Raw genomic sequence first — 17,699 nt, 5'->3', positions numbered from 1 at the left:
TAGAGATTGGAGAACAAACCTTGACCCAGTTAACCAGGTGATATTTAAATTCTTCGCCTATTCCTCCCCATAAAAAGTCTCGTTGAAGCTTTTCAATACGATTGGCCACACAAGCAGAAGTGGGAAAAAGAGACAAGTAGTACGTAGACAGATTGGAAAGAGTGCTTTTAATAAGGGTGACCCTTCTGCTTTTAGACAAATATATCCTTTTCCAACTGGCCAACCGGCGCTTGCATTTTATTGTTAACATGACACCTGGTTGCCAGGCGCCTTAGATGGCATGGGGCTTATGCAATCTGGTGGTTATGCAATCTGGTGCAAGTTTCACCATGGATGGTTCATGTTGAAAGTCATGATTACATGATTCAATACAAATAAAGTTATAATGTTCATGATATTGGTGTAATAAACATCAATGTTGGGTGGGCACATCCCAAGCACACAAGAAGTTTATAGAAGGAACTTCCATAAGAAAACAAGCAAAAGAAAATAAAGCAAAGAGATATAGGCTAATTCCTATAATAACATCAAGAAACTCTAGCAAAGAACCTGGAGTAGTAGAAACTAGGATTCTAAAGCCTGGATGAAATAAGAAACAAGAAAATAAGGTCCTAAGACTTCTCAATTTAATCTCTTCAAAGGGCTGGTCTTTCCCTTCCAATTCTCTGTTACTTTTTTCCAGTCATATGGTTCACATAATGCATAATAGTAGTACCTCTAATCAAGAAAATCTCTTACCACCTAGTTACTCTCCCCAACAAGCCAACAAGTCAACAAGTTAATGTACGCGGGCCTTTGGTGGTGGTGGCATAGCATTAAGCAGCCGGCGTAGTATGCATCCAGTAGTTATTTAGGCAACATTTTTTTATTGCATGGCTACAATTTCTTCTTATGTCTGTTTGTTATTTTTTTTTACTTGAGCCTACTGGCTTCTAATCCTTTTGCAGCAGATTGGGATCCAATCCGTGGTGGTTATAGTGATGCTTCCAATGTAGTGAATACTGAAAGGTTAGCATTTGATCATGTTCAGTGCTTCACTTCTGGACGAGATTTCATTTATTGTCCTTTCTATTGTTTTTGCATGAGTTATGCATTGCTGGTAATGTTTTTTTTTTCAGTTTATTTGTTCAGAACTGAGTCCAAATATCTATTTGGTTATTGTCAGTGAGTCCATGTGAAAAGTGGCAATACCAATGATTACTTGCAAAAAGTGATTAGTGCTTGAGATAATGCACTCTTTGTCATCTACATTTGGTTGAGCATCATCTTTTTCTAATACTGATGCGGCCATAGAATAATGGTTAAGTTGCTGTTTTATAGTGGGTTTCAATTTTTGGCATCTTAGAGCTTTTGTGGCTTATTTGCAACGTTTGTTGGGACTGAAGTTGCATTGTTTTTTGATAAGTAATCGCAATTTCTTAAAAAGCGCAAAAGGCACAACCCAAGTGCACAAGAAGTGTATACAAGAAAAACACGTTTCTTCTGAAGTGTATACAAGAAAAACACCTAACTAGAAGAAGAGAAAAGATCAAGAAAAACAAGAAAGTTGGAAATAGTTATTAGTCAAAGGAAGCTGTCCAGTGGTAAAGAGTTTTGAAGAAAAAATCCTTGAATTTCACCATTGTTCGTTCACAGACTTCAAAACTCTGATAATTTCTTTCCTTCCAAGGACTCCACATAAGGCAAGATGGAACCATCTTCCACATAAAAGCATTTTGAAGCCTACTAAAATGCCATTTCCAACAAGTAAAAAGGTCTACCACACTACTAGGCATAACCCAAGCTAGCCCTATAAGGTTGAATACGGTATTCCATAGAGCACTAGCCATTTCACAATGGAGTAAAAGGTGGTCCACTGAGTCCCCACTCTTCTTACACACACACACACATATTTTTTTTTATAAGTAATCAAGATGTCATTAAATCGCGTAAGGCGCCCCCAGGTATACATGAAGTATACAAGAGAAGCCACCCCACTCTTCTAACACATAGAAACACCAATTGACCAAAATGACATGTTGCTTTCTTAGATTATCTATGGTTAGAATCTTCCCTAAGGCGAGGGAAAGGCAAAGCTCATGTTAAAAAACACACACCCATATATATTTTATTATAAGTAATCAAAATATCATTAAATCGCGTAAGGCCTCCAAGTATACATGAAGTATACAAGAGAAGCCACCCCACTCTTCTAACACATAGAAACACCAATTGACCAAAATGACATGTCGCTTTCTTAGATTATCTATGGTTAGAATCTTTCCTAAGGCATGAGAAAGGCAAGGCTCACGTTTTTTAACGTTGAGCGCTTCGTGTGGGTTTTGGGTTTGAGGGTTTTTGGTGTTTTGTGGGTTTTTGTTGCTTTGCTGGTTTTTCTTTTTCTCACTCTAGTTAGGTGCTTTCCTTTGTATACTACTGGTGTATCTAGGGGCGCTTTACGCTTTTTATTAAATTGTTCCATTACTTATATAAAAAAAAGAATCTTCCCTAAGGCAGTCGACCAAGCAAAGAACACCACTCTCAAGGGAGCCTTTTTTTTTTTGATAAGTAATAATTCATTAAAAAGAGCAGAGGGACGCGGCCCTAGTACACAAGAAGTATACAAAAGAGCCTCTAATCAAAGGAAAGAAACGAACAAGAAAGTAAAAAATCAGCAAACGACATACTACCCGGGCTATGCGTCGAAAAAAAGATATAACATATTAAGCACATTTCTACAAAGAGCCCCAACCGTAACCTCCACATCCTCAAAAAGCCTAGAATTTCTCTCACGCCACAAACCCCACAAAACACATTAAGGAACCTGCTTTCAAATACGGTTAACAGGACCACGACCCAACAATGTGCCCCAACCACTTAATAAATCCTAAACACTACTAGGCATAACCCACTCCACTCCGAACAAGGTATAAAAAGAACTCCAAACAACTTGTGCCACGTCACAATGAAGAAGAAGGTAATCAACAGATTCCCCATGCTTCTTACACATAACACACCACTCTACCCCACAATACTACGCTTACGTAAATTGTCATGTGTTAAAATCTTTCCTAAAGCAGCTGTCCAAACAAAGAACGCCACCCGCTTCGGAGCTTTAACACGCCATATACTCTTCCAAGGAAAAAAAGCCGCCTCATGACAAACTAATGCTTTATAGAAAGTCTTCATTGCAAAATTCCTCTTCTTAGAAAGATTCCACACCACCCTATCAACCTCCCCATGCCGAATCTGAATAGAGTATAACTGTTTATAGAAGGACATCACCATCTCCGCCTCCCAATCCTGAGCATAGCGCGTAAAGAGAACATTCCATTGAGCCACACCTCCTACCACAGACAAATTATCCACCACCCAAGCATTCGGAAAACGAGCAATAGATACAAAGTGGATAGCATAGCTTGAGAGGCTTGTTCCCACACCAGAAATCATGCCAAAAGCGAATATGAGACCCCTCACCCACCTCAAAACGCAAGTACTTGGCTACATTATCCCACCCCCTTCGAATAAACTTCCAAACACTCACACCATAAGACCCCGTCACCGGTAATGAACTCCAACCTCCCCTCAATTACCGATCTCCACAAGGCATCACGTTCCTGCGAAAACCTCCACATTCACTTCCCCAATAAGGCTTGATTAAACTTAATAATATTACGAACTCCCAGTCCACCAGCCTTTATTGGAGAACAAACTCGATGCCAATTGATTAAATGAAATTTAGTCTCATCCCCCATACCATTCCACAGAAACTCACTTTGAAGCTGCTCCAGTTTCTTGGCTACGCTCACAGGAATAGGGAATAGAGATAAATAATAAGTAGGAATGCTGGATAGTGTACTATGAATCAACGTCACCCTACCACCCTTAGATACATAAAGCTTTTTCCAACTAGCCAACCTTCGCTCAACCTTCTCAATAACCCCATTCCAAATAGAAAGAGATTTAAACGACGCCCCCAACGGCATACCCAAATATGTTATCGGCAGAGACCCAATTCTACAACCTAGAATATGTGCCAAAGACTCCACATCATCCACCTTGCCAATAGGGACCAATTCGGATTTGCCTAAATTAATCCTCAACCCTGACACCGCTTCAAAACATAAGAAGGTACACCTCAAATTTCGAACATGCTCGGCCTGTGCTCCACAAAAAATTAAAGTATCATCAGCAAACAACAAATGATTCACCACTAAAGCTTCATTATCCTTGATGCCCACTGAGAAACCAGACAACAAGCCTTGGAGCACAAACTCATTCAACATCTTACTAAGCGCTTCCATAACCACCATAAACAGCAAAGGAGAAAGAGAATCACCCTAATCTCCCGCAAGCTTTGAAAGAAACCTGTTGGCGTGCCATTAACCAAAATGGAACATTTTACAGCAGAAACACAAAATTTAATCCATTTCCTCCATCTCTCCCCAAACCCACACCTCTGAAGCATGTAGAGTAAGAAATCCCAGTTCACGTGATCATATGCTTTCTTCAAATCCAGCTTGCATAATAACCCCGCCTCCCCCGACCGCATTTGGCTATCCAGGCATTCATTGGCTATAAGAACTGAGTCCAAGATTTGCCGACCACCAATGAAGGCGTTCTGAGAGCTCGAAATTAGTTTTCCTAACACCGATTTGAGCCTGTTAGCAAGGACCTTAGAAATCATTTTGTTGACCCCTCCCACCAAACTGATAGGCCTAAAGTCTTTAATCTACACCGCATCTACCTTCTTGGGGATTAGGGAAACAAAAGTTGCATTCAAACTCCTCTCAAACAGGCAGCTATTATGAAATTCTGAGAAAACCGCCCTAAAATCTTGTTTGAGAACCGGCCAACATTTCTGAAAGAAAGCCATAGAAAAACCATCTGGACCTGGAGCCTTATCCCCGTTCATCTCCCGCACCACCTCCCATACCTCTTGCTCCTCAAAGACACGTTCCAACCAGATACACTCATCCGCATCAATGGAAGAGAAAGAAATCCCATCCACCCTAGGCCTCCACGAACTCTGCTTGGTGTACAAAGAGTCATAATAATTGACAATGTGATCCTTAATCTCCACCGAATCAGTAGATATAGCCCCATTAATCCTCAGAGCTTTCACATGATTGTACCTCCGATTCGAATTTGCCACCCTATGAAAGAATTTATTGTTATTATCCCCTTCCTTCAGCCACAAAGCCCCGAGATTTTTGCCTCCAATTAACCTCCTCAAACAGGAGTGTTTTTTTCCATCTCCCTAATCATGTCGGACTTCCGTACTTGCTCCTCCTCTACTAGCCCCCGAGACTCCTCAAATCCTTCCAACTCTTTAATACTTTCCAATAATTCCTTCTTCTTCTTCCCCACATCACCGAAAACCTCCGCATTCCACTTCTTCAAGTCCACCTTTAAAGCTTTCAACTTATTCGCCAGCACATAACTCCGCAGACCTTGGAAATCATAAGACTCCCACTAACGTTGCACTTGTTCCACAAAACCATCGGATTTGAGCCACATGTTTTCAAATTTATAATGTCTTTTTCCTTCTCTTTGCGTTCCACAACCCAACAGCAAAGGGAAGTGGTCCGATAAAAGTCTTGGCAATCGTCGTTGTGACACATCAGGGTAATGTTCTTCCCACTCCAGAGAAAGTAAAAACCTATCAATTTTAGACCATACCCGGTTATTGGACCAAGTAAACTGCCCTCCATGCAGAGGAATATCTACCAAACTTTGCCCATGAATGAACTTCGAAAAGTCTTCCATAGCTGCAGAAAAACCACCTGCTCCAGACCGCTCACTCGGAAACCGCACCACATTGAAGTCTCCCTCAAAGCACCACGGCCTATCCCACCAACTCATCAATCCAGCCATCTCATCCTACAACACCCTCCTCTCCCCATCATCATTAGGCCCATACACACCCCCAAATGCCCACAAAAAAATGTTATTAGTGTTACTCAATGAAACAACTAAGGTATACTGTCCCAAATATTCATCCTCCTTTTCCACCGCCCTCCTAACCCACATAATCAGAATTCCACCTGAGGCCCCATTAGCCCCCATATAACACCAATCCACGTGTTGGCATCCCCACAAACTGCGAACCACCGCTCTAGTAATGACTTTCATTTTTGTCTCCATCAAACACACCAAATCAACCTTCCAATCTCTAATGAGCCCTTTAATACGCAATATTTTATCCAGCTCATTTATCCCCCATACATTTCAAGATAGTATTTTAAGCTCATTAACACACGTCACGCCCCTACCCTTTCCTCTCCTTCTATTAGATTGCTCCCCTTTCTTATCATAGTTAATGGAGCAATCCTGCCGCTTAATCTCCCTTTGTCCTTTCACTCCTGAAGCTGTGGTAACCATAGCCAACGAATCAGCCAAGGATTGGACCCGCCTAGCTTCTATTAGTTCAAGGGAGCCTTATTCCGCCAAATACTCCTCGAAGGAAAATGAGTGCAATCACGGGGAACGATGACATTATAGTATGATCTAACGTCGAACAATCCTCTCCTAGAAGAAACCCAACAAAGGTTGTCTTTGCCATCTCTTCTCAATTTGTAGGAGTACAACAAATTGTAGAGCAAGGTGAAGAAATCCACCTCCCAGTCGTGAGTCGCTTTGAAAAAGTTAATGTTTCACTAATTAGGCGTTACAAATTCCAAATGATTTGCCACAGAAGCATCCTAACAACGGGCCAAACTGAACAATTCCATAAAAATTGCCTTGAGGGCTTGATCCTCATACCACTTCATGCCATAATCTAATTTTGGAGCCATCACGGACATTAAATGACTAGAAAACTCCTCCCAACCCCTCCTTATATTCTTCCAAAGCCCCACCCCATACGACCCATGAACCTCATTTGAACGTCACACATCCCACGTGCTGCCATATTTAGAATCCATTACCACCCTCCACAAGGCTGCTTTCTCATGAGCATAACACCAAAGCCACTTCCCCAAAAGAGTTTGGTTGAAGAAAAGTAAATTCTGAACCTTTATCCTCCTTTAGAGATTGGAGAACAAACCGTAGACTAGCTAACCTAGTGGAATTTGAACTCATCACCAATTCTACCCCACAAAGTCCTGCTGTAGCTTCTCTATGTGATTGGCAATATCAACCAGGAGGTGAAAAAGAGACATGAAGTAGGTAGGTAGATTAGATAAAGTACTTTTAATCAAGGTAACCCTCCCACCTTTTGACAAATACACCCCCTTCTATCCAGTCAAACACCGCTCTATCTTCTCAATGATGCCATCCCATATAGATTTGGCCTCAAACAAAGCTCCCAACGGAAGGCTTAGAAATTTCATAGGTAGAGAGGAGAGACCCTACAACCCCAATATGCTAGCCAAGCCTTCCTCTGATTTAGCCAGATTAATCCTCAAACCTGAAACTGTTTCGAGGCATAAGAATCGGCAACACAAATTATGAAGATGATCTGAATTTGCCCCGCAAAAAATCAAGGATTGTTTGCAAACAAAAGGTGGAAATGTTGAAGGCACCAACATTCCTTGACCCTACCGAAAAGCCTGATAAAGGATCCCCATTCACTAAAGCAGAAATTATTCTACCTAACGCCTCCATAACAATAATGAACAATAAGGGATACAAAGGGTCTAAATTAGTCAAATTGAAATGAAAACTGAATTAGTCAAATTACAGGGTGATACTAAACTCAACCAAAAGAAATTCTTCAACCAACTTGTCCAAAAACTGTGGAGGCTATTGCTGAATTGGTATTCTATCTTGTGATGGATTTTGGTGAGCTATATTCTTGTTCATTTCAGAATAAAACCCCCCATATCTGACCCGGTTCAGTGAGTAGCATGGCTATGTCACTGCTGGACCTATTCTGTTTGAAAGTCTTAGGGTGGTTTGGCCAGCTTGCAGCATCCCCGAAGAGCTACTATATGAATCGGCCACTGGACATTGGATAAATGGAAATTCAATCCCCCATTCGAATGGGGTGATGTGTGAGGTCCTAGCTTCAAACCCAGTAGTGTGCGTGAGTTATATACCAGTAATGGAAGAAAAAGGGAAAACGAAAAACAATTTTATAAATTGTAGTTCATGTTATGGTTCTCTTCATAAAAAAAAACAATCGTGAAGCAAATTGAAGAAGTGCTAATAATTGTAATCTTATGAAGTTTTCTCTGTTGCACATAGATTTTAGTTGAGCAAGAATGTAAAGACTGGAGCAATCTCCGAACTTTATATCATAGTTGTTGACATGGATCTGTATCACAAGGATAAGGGTCAGAAATACTTTACTAATTTTGGGTTATTGTCTTCATTTTTTTTTTGGCCCTTTGGATGAATCTAAAAAAATTTTAGGTTTCTAGTTTGAGTTATACTGGATCACTCCAGCAGTTTTATATTATGAAACATGTATAAATCTACAGGAGGTTTAAAGCATGTGTACAATTGCTCAAGCTTTAAACTATCGGAGCTGTTATTTTCTTTTCGCTTCTGATAAGTGAGTGTATTAAGACACGTGGCTGTCAATGCCAGTTGATTCAAAGGAAAAAGTAATGAGATGGTTATAAAACCAGCTTTACTTAGCTTTGTGTTAGGTGTTGAAAATAAGCATGTGCTAAGAGTAGTTGGAATGTGTATGTTTTGATAAATGTTTGCTAGTTAAGAGTGGAGACGGGGTAGAGTTGAGTGCATAACAGAGTGGTAATCAAAGGGGAAAATGACAAATTTCAGTTTTAACTTATATAAGCCTAAGTTATAAAGTTCAACTTTACAAGCAGAAGCCCTGAAGGATATGTCTGATGTAGTGAAAGAAGTCACAGAATTTTAGTATTTGAGATAATGTATAGCCATAAGTGGAGTGGAGTGTCAAAGATGTGTAGCTGAACACAACCAATTTTTAAAACAATTATTTGAATTGAGTTCTTTAGTTGCAAGTGTATTAGTAGCAAGTGCTCATTTATTGATATTTCTTTAGTCCAGGGCTTTCCTTTTTTTCCCGCTTAATGTAAAATTTCCATCTCGATATCATTAATTTGAGGTTCCAGGTTTCCCTTTTGGCACTGAAATTTGGTTCCTTTTGTGACTGAATAGTATGGGCTCATATAACGGCACTTGGGTCTTTTTGACACATCTATGCTTCGACTAGTGTGAATTTCTAAGATATTTATGATTGCTAGGTTGTAGGTTGACCATGAAATGGCCATCAAATTTTTATTGTAGTTAAGCTTTTGAAATCACTTATATCCTCATGTATGGTATTGGGTACCCAGTGACTAACTGAATTTTGCTTGAATGATCCATCTTTACGGCTCATGTGCAATGCAATCTACACCGTGTTATCCTGAAAGTTTATGCCATTTCTTTGAAATGAAATGTTATTTGATTTCAAATAATGAATCAGCATTTGGCAGAATAATCGTAAGATGCGATTCTATGATACCAGAGTTGTAAGTGATATTGGCCTCATGTTTGATTTAATGGTTCTTCTTTTTGTGGGCTGCTCCTATGTATACTTCCTGTGTACTTAGGGGTGCCTTACACTTTTTTAATAAATCCTTGTTACTTATCAAAAAAAATTGAAAGATACGAATGCTTTGTTTAGCTTTTCTCATGTTTATTCATATGCTTCTCCTATTTTATAGTAGCTTTCCTTCTTATATTGTTGTCTCCACCCACTCCCCCCCGCCGCCCCTCCTCCCCCCACCCCCCCCCCCCCAAAAAAAAAAGTAAAAGAAAAGAAAAGAAAAAGGGCCAAGAATCCAAAAGATTTAATTGTTTATTTTTCAATTATACAAGGAGGATATTTACCTAAGACTGCTGGAGCTATAATTCACTTTACCCATCAATGTGACATAATAAGTAAATGTTTTCAGGGAGGGCTTGATGTCATACAAGCAATTCATACAGGAGCTTGAAGACGATGTATTACCAGCTGAAGCTGAGCACAGGTACGTAATTTAGAGTGCTCAAATTACTTTAGAGTTTGACCTTGAGCATCTTTTTTTATTTTTTAACGAGTGATGTTGGCCTTTCATTCAGATATCAAGAATACAAGTCGGAGTATATTTCAACTCAAAAACGAGCTTTTTTTGATGCTCATAAAGATGAGGATTGGTACTTCTTATCTTTCTCTTTCAAAATTCTTTCATTTTAACTTACATCGTTCTTATTGAACTTTCTTTCCTATGTAGGTTGAAGGACAAATATCACCCAACGAATCTACTTACTGTAATAGAAAGGTACATATATAATGAAAAGGATGTAATTCATAGAGTTGTAATCTAGCCGAAGAAATGTTCTGGGCCCAGAGTAATTTATTAGTGTTATTTCTAGTATAATTTACCAAATGTTAACTTCCTTTTCTCCGGCTTTATTCTAAGGTACTGATTTATTTTTGTTGGTGTTTCCTTTTAGGAGGAATGAAGTTGCAAGAAAGGCTGCAAAGGATTTTTTGCTTGATCTGAAAGGTGGAACATTGGACTTGTAAGCTTAGCCACCTATATTGTATTTATAAGCTTGCCATCACATATTTTTTTCTATGATAGCAGACAAGTAATTTACATTCTATCATGCAGAGGCCCTGGCGTCAATGCTTCATCGTCAAATAAATCAGGACAGACTAGTGATCCAAATTCTGATGATGAAGTAGACCTAGGTGGTAAAAGAAGATGGCATGGTAGGGGGTTAGCTAAAGAAACTGATCTTTCATCTGGTCCTAAGGCCCACTCAGTCAGTTCTGAACCCAGACGAATCCAAGTTGACATTGAACAAGCGCAGGCTCTTGTACGTAAACTTGATATTGAAAAAGGGATCGAGGAAAATATTTTATGTGGTTCTGATAATGACATAGTGAATAGAGAGAAATCTCATGGTGGCTCCACTGGTCCAGTAATTATTATACGTTGTTTGACCTCTGTCAAGGGCCTGGAGGGCATTGAGCTCCTAGATACACTTATATCTTATCTCTGGCGAATCCATAGCTTAGATTATTATGGAATGGTTGAGACAAGTGAAGCTAAGGGTTTCCGGCATGTGAGAGTGGAGGGGAAGAGTTCTGACATGACTATTGATGGGGCTGAGTGGGAAAAGAAACTTGACTCTCGTTGGCAAGAAAGGCTGAGGGGTCAAGACCCTTTGGAAGTAATGACTGCTAAGGAAAAGATAGACACTGCTGCTGTTGAAGTTTTAGATCCTAATGTTCGGAAGATTAGGGATGAAAAATATGGGTGGAAGTATGGTTGTGGAGCCAAGGGTTGCACAAAGCTGTTTCATGCTGCTGAGTTTGTGTACAAGCATCTTAAACTGAAACACCCTGACCTTATAATGGAAGTGACTTCCAAAGTGCGTGAAGAGCTGTATTTTCGAAATTATATGAAGTATGTACTGTTAACATCTTTCTTTTTCCTTATATGTTGATTTTAGGATGCAGTGACATTTACCTTAATATCATTCACAGTGATGCAGATGCACCTGGTGGAACACCTGTTATGCAGCAATCCACGAAGGTATGGTTTATCAGTAGAATGTGATTGTCTTGGCTATGTAGAACATTAACGTGGTTATTTATCCACACCAACTACCAATTATCAACTAATAATATCTCTTAGGAAATTGATTTTTCCCCCATAACAAGTAATAAGATACTTTATTAAAAAGGTCTGGGTGTGACCTTAATACATGCCAATTTTCCCCATTCAAAGTTTGATCTAAGAAAAAAGCAATTCCAATCTAAACAAGGGGAGTTTGCTTTCATCAAAGGTTCTAGCAGTTCCTCTCCATTCAAACACACCAAACGAGACATAAAAAAATGAGGTTCGAAATGATACTGCTCAAACGTCTTCTCCTGCAAGCGATTAGCTCCACTACTGACTTAGGATGATGCGGAAAATAGAAAACAAAGACACTATTGACATACTTACCTAGCAACAGCACTTCTCTTAGATAACTAATGCAATCAAGACTGATGCACAATCTATAAATGCAGAATGCGAAGGAGAGGACATTGAAAAGAAGACTTTTGGACTTCTAATTTCGTTTTATCATAAAGTTAGGGTTAATCTCTCTTTGGGTTTTTTTATGGTTTATTGGGTTTAGACTCTCTCTCTCTCTCTCTCTCTCTCTATATATATATATATATATATATAAAGTGGGTACAAGGTGGTAATTTGGAGGCCAAGTCTTGTAAATGCCTTTATAAAGGTACTTTCACTATGATTGCAGATCAGTTTTTGGAGATTGTTCTTTATTTACTTGACCTTTAGTATTACAATTTTCTGTTGCGTAGATTGTAGAATTCAAGATGTTCTTGCTGAAAATTTCAGATTTTCTAGCCGTTCCTCTCCTTGCTATTGTGATTTCTGGCATCAACATATTTATTGTTTCTCATTTTTGGTTTTTTGTGATGGGGTATTTGAGTTGTTTTTTCGTTGAGGCTAAGGTTTTTGATCTTTTGGTAGAGGAGGGTCTCTCAATGTTACGAATTGTGGACAGGAGTAGGGGTGTCTCTTGAGTTGTTTTCTTTGGTAAGGTCAAAGTAGCATGGCTTTCGGCTATTGTTGAGGCGTTGATTCAAGGGGAGGGACTAAGGGGTTTGTGAACTCTTCGAGGGTTGGCAATAGAGTGTTCATCGTACAGCGGTTCAAACAGTCACAACTGTTTTTTTGGCTCTTGTTGAATACAGTGGTGGCAATCGGCGTAGCTTCATCGTCATTCTGGAGGGAAGAGAAAGGAAGCATTGGAGAAATTGTGCCCTAGAGTTGTGGAAGGTGTTAGCTTTCTTCGAGTTGTCTTTTGGCGGTAGGTCTTTGTCTAGCCAAGTGTATCATGTGTTCAGACGTTCAATATGGGTGGTATTACTTGAGCTGTCACGAAGGAGCCAACTAGGGTTGCGGGAAGTAGGTCGTATGTAGAGGCTCTAGTGGGGGTCGGGGCCAATTCCATTAACTGTCACCATGCGCAAGAGTAATATTGGAATTTCACAAGGCAAAGGGCTGAAGGAATGGGGTGTTAGTGACAGGGGAGCGCTTGGGGTTTTCTTAGGGAATCCCATAAATCAAGCTGGCCTTGTCAGTTTGAAGGTCCTTGAGGGTGATATGGGAGTAAACTAGGATTTCACACCGAGGAATTTAATGGTTTTTCTAAAAGAGGATTTGGAAAATTGTATTGTCAAATTAGAGGGCCAAAGTGATTTTCGGCATGAGAGAATTGCAGGCCGTGTGAAGGGTTTTAGTGATGAGTTGAAGTCCAAGCCATATAGGAGTGCCCTGTTCTCTGTTGGGTCAAGTGTGCATTCTTTAGACACGAATGGGGTGGTCCAACCCAATAAGGTGAAAGTCTCAGGCCAAGTGCGTCTTTCAGATCCTAGCATATCTCGACCTAGGAGTTTGGGAGTGGGGGTTTCTTTAGTGGCCTTGGGGTGCAGGAGTAGGCTCTTCTACTTAGCCTGATGGGCTCAAGAGGCCCAGCTCTAAAGGCGGACCCATTCTAACTCATCGGTGGGCTCAAGTGTGCCTATCCCTTCTCTGGTGGCCCAACTCGGCAGGATGAGTTCTAAAAGTCTCGGCCCACTTAGGCCACATGCAGCCCAGGTTCCAAGCTAGCATCGGCCCTGTCCCGAGGATAATTTTAAGTGGAAAATACTATAAGAAGCGGGGCGCTTGGGATCGAGCAAGGAAGCAGATTTGGGTTGCCCCTTTGCTTAGCCCGCTGACTTTCTGGTGGCTTACCCATTCCCCTGTGATCGGCATCGACCGTCTTAATGGTGACTGGAAGGAGAATCAAGTGTGTTGTTTGGTGTAGATACTGAGACCTCTGTTGGCAATTCTGTGCATGGGTGTTTCCCTAGGCCACCTACCCGTCGATGCTGCCACCTATTGGACCTTGTGTTTCTTGTCTAGACCGTGTTGGCGATGATCCAAAAGTTGGTATTTTAGATGTTTGCTTGCAGGACGATGGGTCTTTGGTTGTGGGTTCACCTTCTGATAGATCTGTCATTGATGAGGTGGCCGTTGTTCCAAGTCTTGGCATAACAAATTTCGAGGGAGGTCCTAAGGTTTTGGAGTGGGCGTTAGACCCTAGCGATGGGAAGAGAGTGTCAATTCCATGTTTGAATCCTGGGTCCTTTTCCCTCCTTTGGACAAAAACAAGGGAGAAAGCAGTGGGCAAGAAAGGAATTAGAGGCTGCGCAGTAACCCCTGTCGGCAGGTAGTGAAGCTATATTGGGGATGAGATGCATGCTCGCTCGGAATTGGTTCTCTATTCGAGGGAAGATCATGAGGACAATGAGTCATTGTATACCCCTTCCCTTGTTGTTATTGAAGGTCCAATTTTGCCTGTTTCAGATTCTTTAGATTGGGTGCTTTAGAAAGTCAAGAGCTTTTGTCATGTTGTGGGGATATCTTGTGAGGGGTTTGAGGATGACTTGGTGGCTTTGCTCACTGCCATTGAAGCGAGTCGAAATTAGTGTGCCTAACATTTCCTCTAGTTCTTTTTCTAAGTTAGAGAACAAAAGGTTCCGTGAATTAAAGAGGTTAGCTTGTTTTATCAATTACGACCTTAAGGGAGGTCAATCTAGTAGAGGCAAAGGTAAGGGAAGGGGTCCTACTACTACTTTATGAAGTCTAAGATTCTCTCTTGGAATGTGCGAGGATTGAATGAGACGAATAAAAGGTTGAGGGTCAGGAATCTACTCAAAGAATGGAAGGCTGATATTGTTTGTTTGCAAGAAACCAAATTAGAAGTAGTGTCTAGGGGCGTTGTTTGCAGCCTTTGTGGTTGTCATCGTGGGGATTAGTGTCTGTTAAAATAATATGCTATATACATATTCTAGAAGGGGTGTGATGTGTCCTTATTCTAGAAACATGGTGTGGTCTCCCTAGTGAGCTGTCCTAGTATGAGTTTTGTATTATCCAAAACATTGTATAAAGCTTCTATATATAGAAAGGAATCCCAAAACATTGTTTGTCTTGGGATTCAGGCATCTCCCAACTCCAAGCTTTTAACGAAAATTGGGAGAAGGAGGCTTGGAAGAAGGCTGATGAGCTCTGGGAGAGGGTGTGTGCGATGCACCCGGTGTCTGAAGAGCACGGTAAAAGGTATAGAGAAATCTAGAGCGAGATGATTGAAGGCTATAAGCGTGAAGCCAGTGAAGAGAAGAAGAAGCGCGAAGGAAAGAGGGAGCTTCGAAATCTGCAAAGTTTCATCAATTACGGCAACACTAAAGCTTCTTCTAGGTATAGGAATAGGAAAGACAAGGCCCACTTGTTGTAGGGTTGTTTGCCTTGGGGGTTTGTGGGTTGTTCCTTAGGTGCTCTGGGTACTTTTGTGGGTTGTTTTTTAATTGTTTTTTTGGGGTCTTGTTCTAGCTTTTGGGGTTTTCGTGGGTGAGCTTTGGTTCTCCTATATATACTTCCAGTGTACTTAGGGGCACCTTATGCTTTTTTTTCCAATAAAATTTAACTTATAAAAAAAAAAAGAGAAAAAAAATGATAAAGACCATTTTCAAATAATCTACATAACATGGTATTAGAATAGAGGTATTGAGTTCGAACCTTAACTCTACAATTTAATCCCCATTTCAGTCAAATATTTCAATGTGTTAGGCCTTACTTGTTGAGGGAGAGTTTAAGCCCGCACATTAAAGGAAGTGTTAAAGTTTAATTAAATGATTAAATTCATCATTTCGTAGACATGGTATCAAAGTTAGCTTTTGTGCATGGAACCTTTCCCTTGATTGTGTGCCCTTCCCTTTTTCTCTGTCTTCTTCTTCTTCGTCTTTTTTTTTTTTTTTTTTTTCACTGTACATTCTTAGTCTAGTCATTTTGAATAAATTTTACTTATCAAAAAAAGTCTGGTCACTTGTCAATAAGCGAGCTTGGTAAACAGACATCTTTCATCGAAGGAAGTTGGTGCCATCATCACTATACTGGGAGGAATAATTGATGCCATCAACCTCACTTTGGTTGCCATTGTTGTGAGTCCCTGTTGTGTTCAATGGTGGTTTCAATCGATCTGGTCACTCCGATGAAGGAATGTTAGTAGTCTTGACATTTTCAGAGAAGTTTGTGTGTGTGTGTGGAGGATGGTCATGTACGGTGGTTCCTTGGTGGTTGGAGACACAACCGACGGTTTTATGTTGTGATTGATCATGTTTGATGTTGTTTTTGATTGTTTTTTTCGCTCTGTTGGCATTTTGGTTGTGGTTGCTGGCGAGCTCTGTTACCGTCGGTGAAGTTCCAACTACGTTTTTTGAAGAAGAAAGGTTATGTTTGGTTGCAGGTGCATCTTATCCCTATCAAGGATTAGGATAAGCTGTCCGGTTTAATATCCTATCCCATTTTTTGTTTTTTTCTATTTGGGCCACAAACCAAACTTTAGCCCAAAGGGCCATATTTGTTAGGTTCTCTGCCCAAACTTACAATTAACACACACAGCTCATAATAGGACAACTCATTAGGGATACCTCACCATATCTGTAGAATAGGGGCACATCACACCCCTTCTATAATATGTACATCACATTATTCTACTACTCCCTCTCAAGTTGGAACATACATGTATAAAAAATATAAACTCAACTTGGAACATATAAAGTCTATCTGGCTATGACAAGGACTTTGTAAACATATCAACAAGTTGATCGTTAGATTTCACAAATGGTGTAGATATGTCTCTGCTTAGTATTTTGTCCCAGATGAAAATACGTCAAGATATGGATGTTGTTCATTTTCTCCTTGGTCTGAAGTCTGAATTTGAGCCAGCTCGTGAGCAGATTTTATGCAAGATGGCCATCTTTTCCATCTTTTCCCTGGAAGAATATATGGCGTGTTAAGGCTCCAACAAGGGTGGCTTTCTTCATATGGTCAATAGCTTTGGGCAAAATATTGACGCATGATAACTTGTGTAAGAGGAATGTTATAGTGATGGAGTGGTGTTGTTTGTGTAAGAAGAGTGGGGAGTCTATTGATCATTTGTTGCTTCACTGCGAAATCGCCCGGGATCTTTGGAGCTACATTCTTATTTTATTTGGGGTAGAGTGGGTTATGCCACGAATGGTGTTGGAGTTGTTGAATAATTGGGGGGCGGCGATTGGGTATGGTCGTGCTAAAGAAGCTTGGCGGTTAGCTCCTCTGTGTTTGTTGTAGTGTATTTGGAGGGAGCGGAATGCGTGGCTCTTTGAAGATGTAGAGACATCTATGGTGGAGCTACGGAAGCGGTTTCTTAATACGTTATATATTTGGATAGCGTCCCATCATAGCTCGAATGTTTTTACTTATGTAGACTTTTTAAAATTATTCTCTGTTCGTCCCTTTTAGGGGTTCTCTTGTATACTTCCCGTGTATAAGGGTTGCGCCCTTCTATGCTTATTTTTATAAATTGCAATTACTTATATAAAAAAAAAGATTTTATGCAGTTTTGAGCTCCCTTCTCTTCATGAAGTCTATTCTCGATTTCAGCATACCACTATCTTTGGTAATGACTCTAGTAGTTACACCGAGCACTCAACTCTTATTGCATCTCGTGGAGGATCTAGTGGTAATTGTGGAGGGCGCAATGGTAGAGGTGGCTGTAATTCCTGTGACGGTAGGGATTCTCGCGGAGGTGGTCATTCCGGGGGTTGTGATTCATGCAAGTGTTCTCATTGTGCGTGCAATTATCATTTAGCAGACTATTGTTGGGACCTCCATGGTTGCCCATCTGGGTCTGCTAATCAGGTTTCT

The 17,699-nt window shown here is 40.4% G+C and overlaps 1 protein-coding gene across 4 annotated transcripts in view; it reads left to right on the top strand.

Moving 5' to 3' along the window:
* Positions 1-17,699, top strand: part of LOC133877293 (serrate RNA effector molecule) — a 34,283-nt gene that overhangs the window by 5,044 nt on the left and 11,540 nt on the right. For 2 of the 4 annotated variants that reach the window (XM_062315545.1, XM_062315543.1), the window contains exons 3-9: positions 951-1,008; positions 9,855-9,929; positions 10,021-10,095; positions 10,173-10,220; positions 10,396-10,464; positions 10,557-11,357; positions 11,438-11,486. In XM_062315545.1, the coding sequence (XP_062171529.1) occupies positions 951-1,008; positions 9,855-9,929; positions 10,021-10,095; positions 10,173-10,220; positions 10,396-10,464; positions 10,557-11,357; positions 11,438-11,486 (1,175 nt within the window). Of the gene's footprint in view, positions 1-947; positions 1,009-9,854; positions 9,930-10,020; positions 10,096-10,172; positions 10,221-10,395; positions 10,465-10,556; positions 11,358-11,437; positions 11,487-17,699 lie in introns of all 4 variants that reach the window. The other 2 variants (XM_062315544.1, XM_062315542.1) reach the window with 1 other exon arrangement.

The sequence above is a fragment of the Alnus glutinosa genome, chromosome 9, assembly GCF_958979055.1.
Source record: "Alnus glutinosa chromosome 9, dhAlnGlut1.1, whole genome shotgun sequence".
In the NCBI taxonomy this organism is placed as follows: Eukaryota; Viridiplantae; Streptophyta; class Magnoliopsida; order Fagales; family Betulaceae; genus Alnus; species Alnus glutinosa.
The sequence above is the reverse complement of the archived record's forward strand: the minus strand, read 5'-3'. Positions and strand labels throughout refer to the sequence as shown.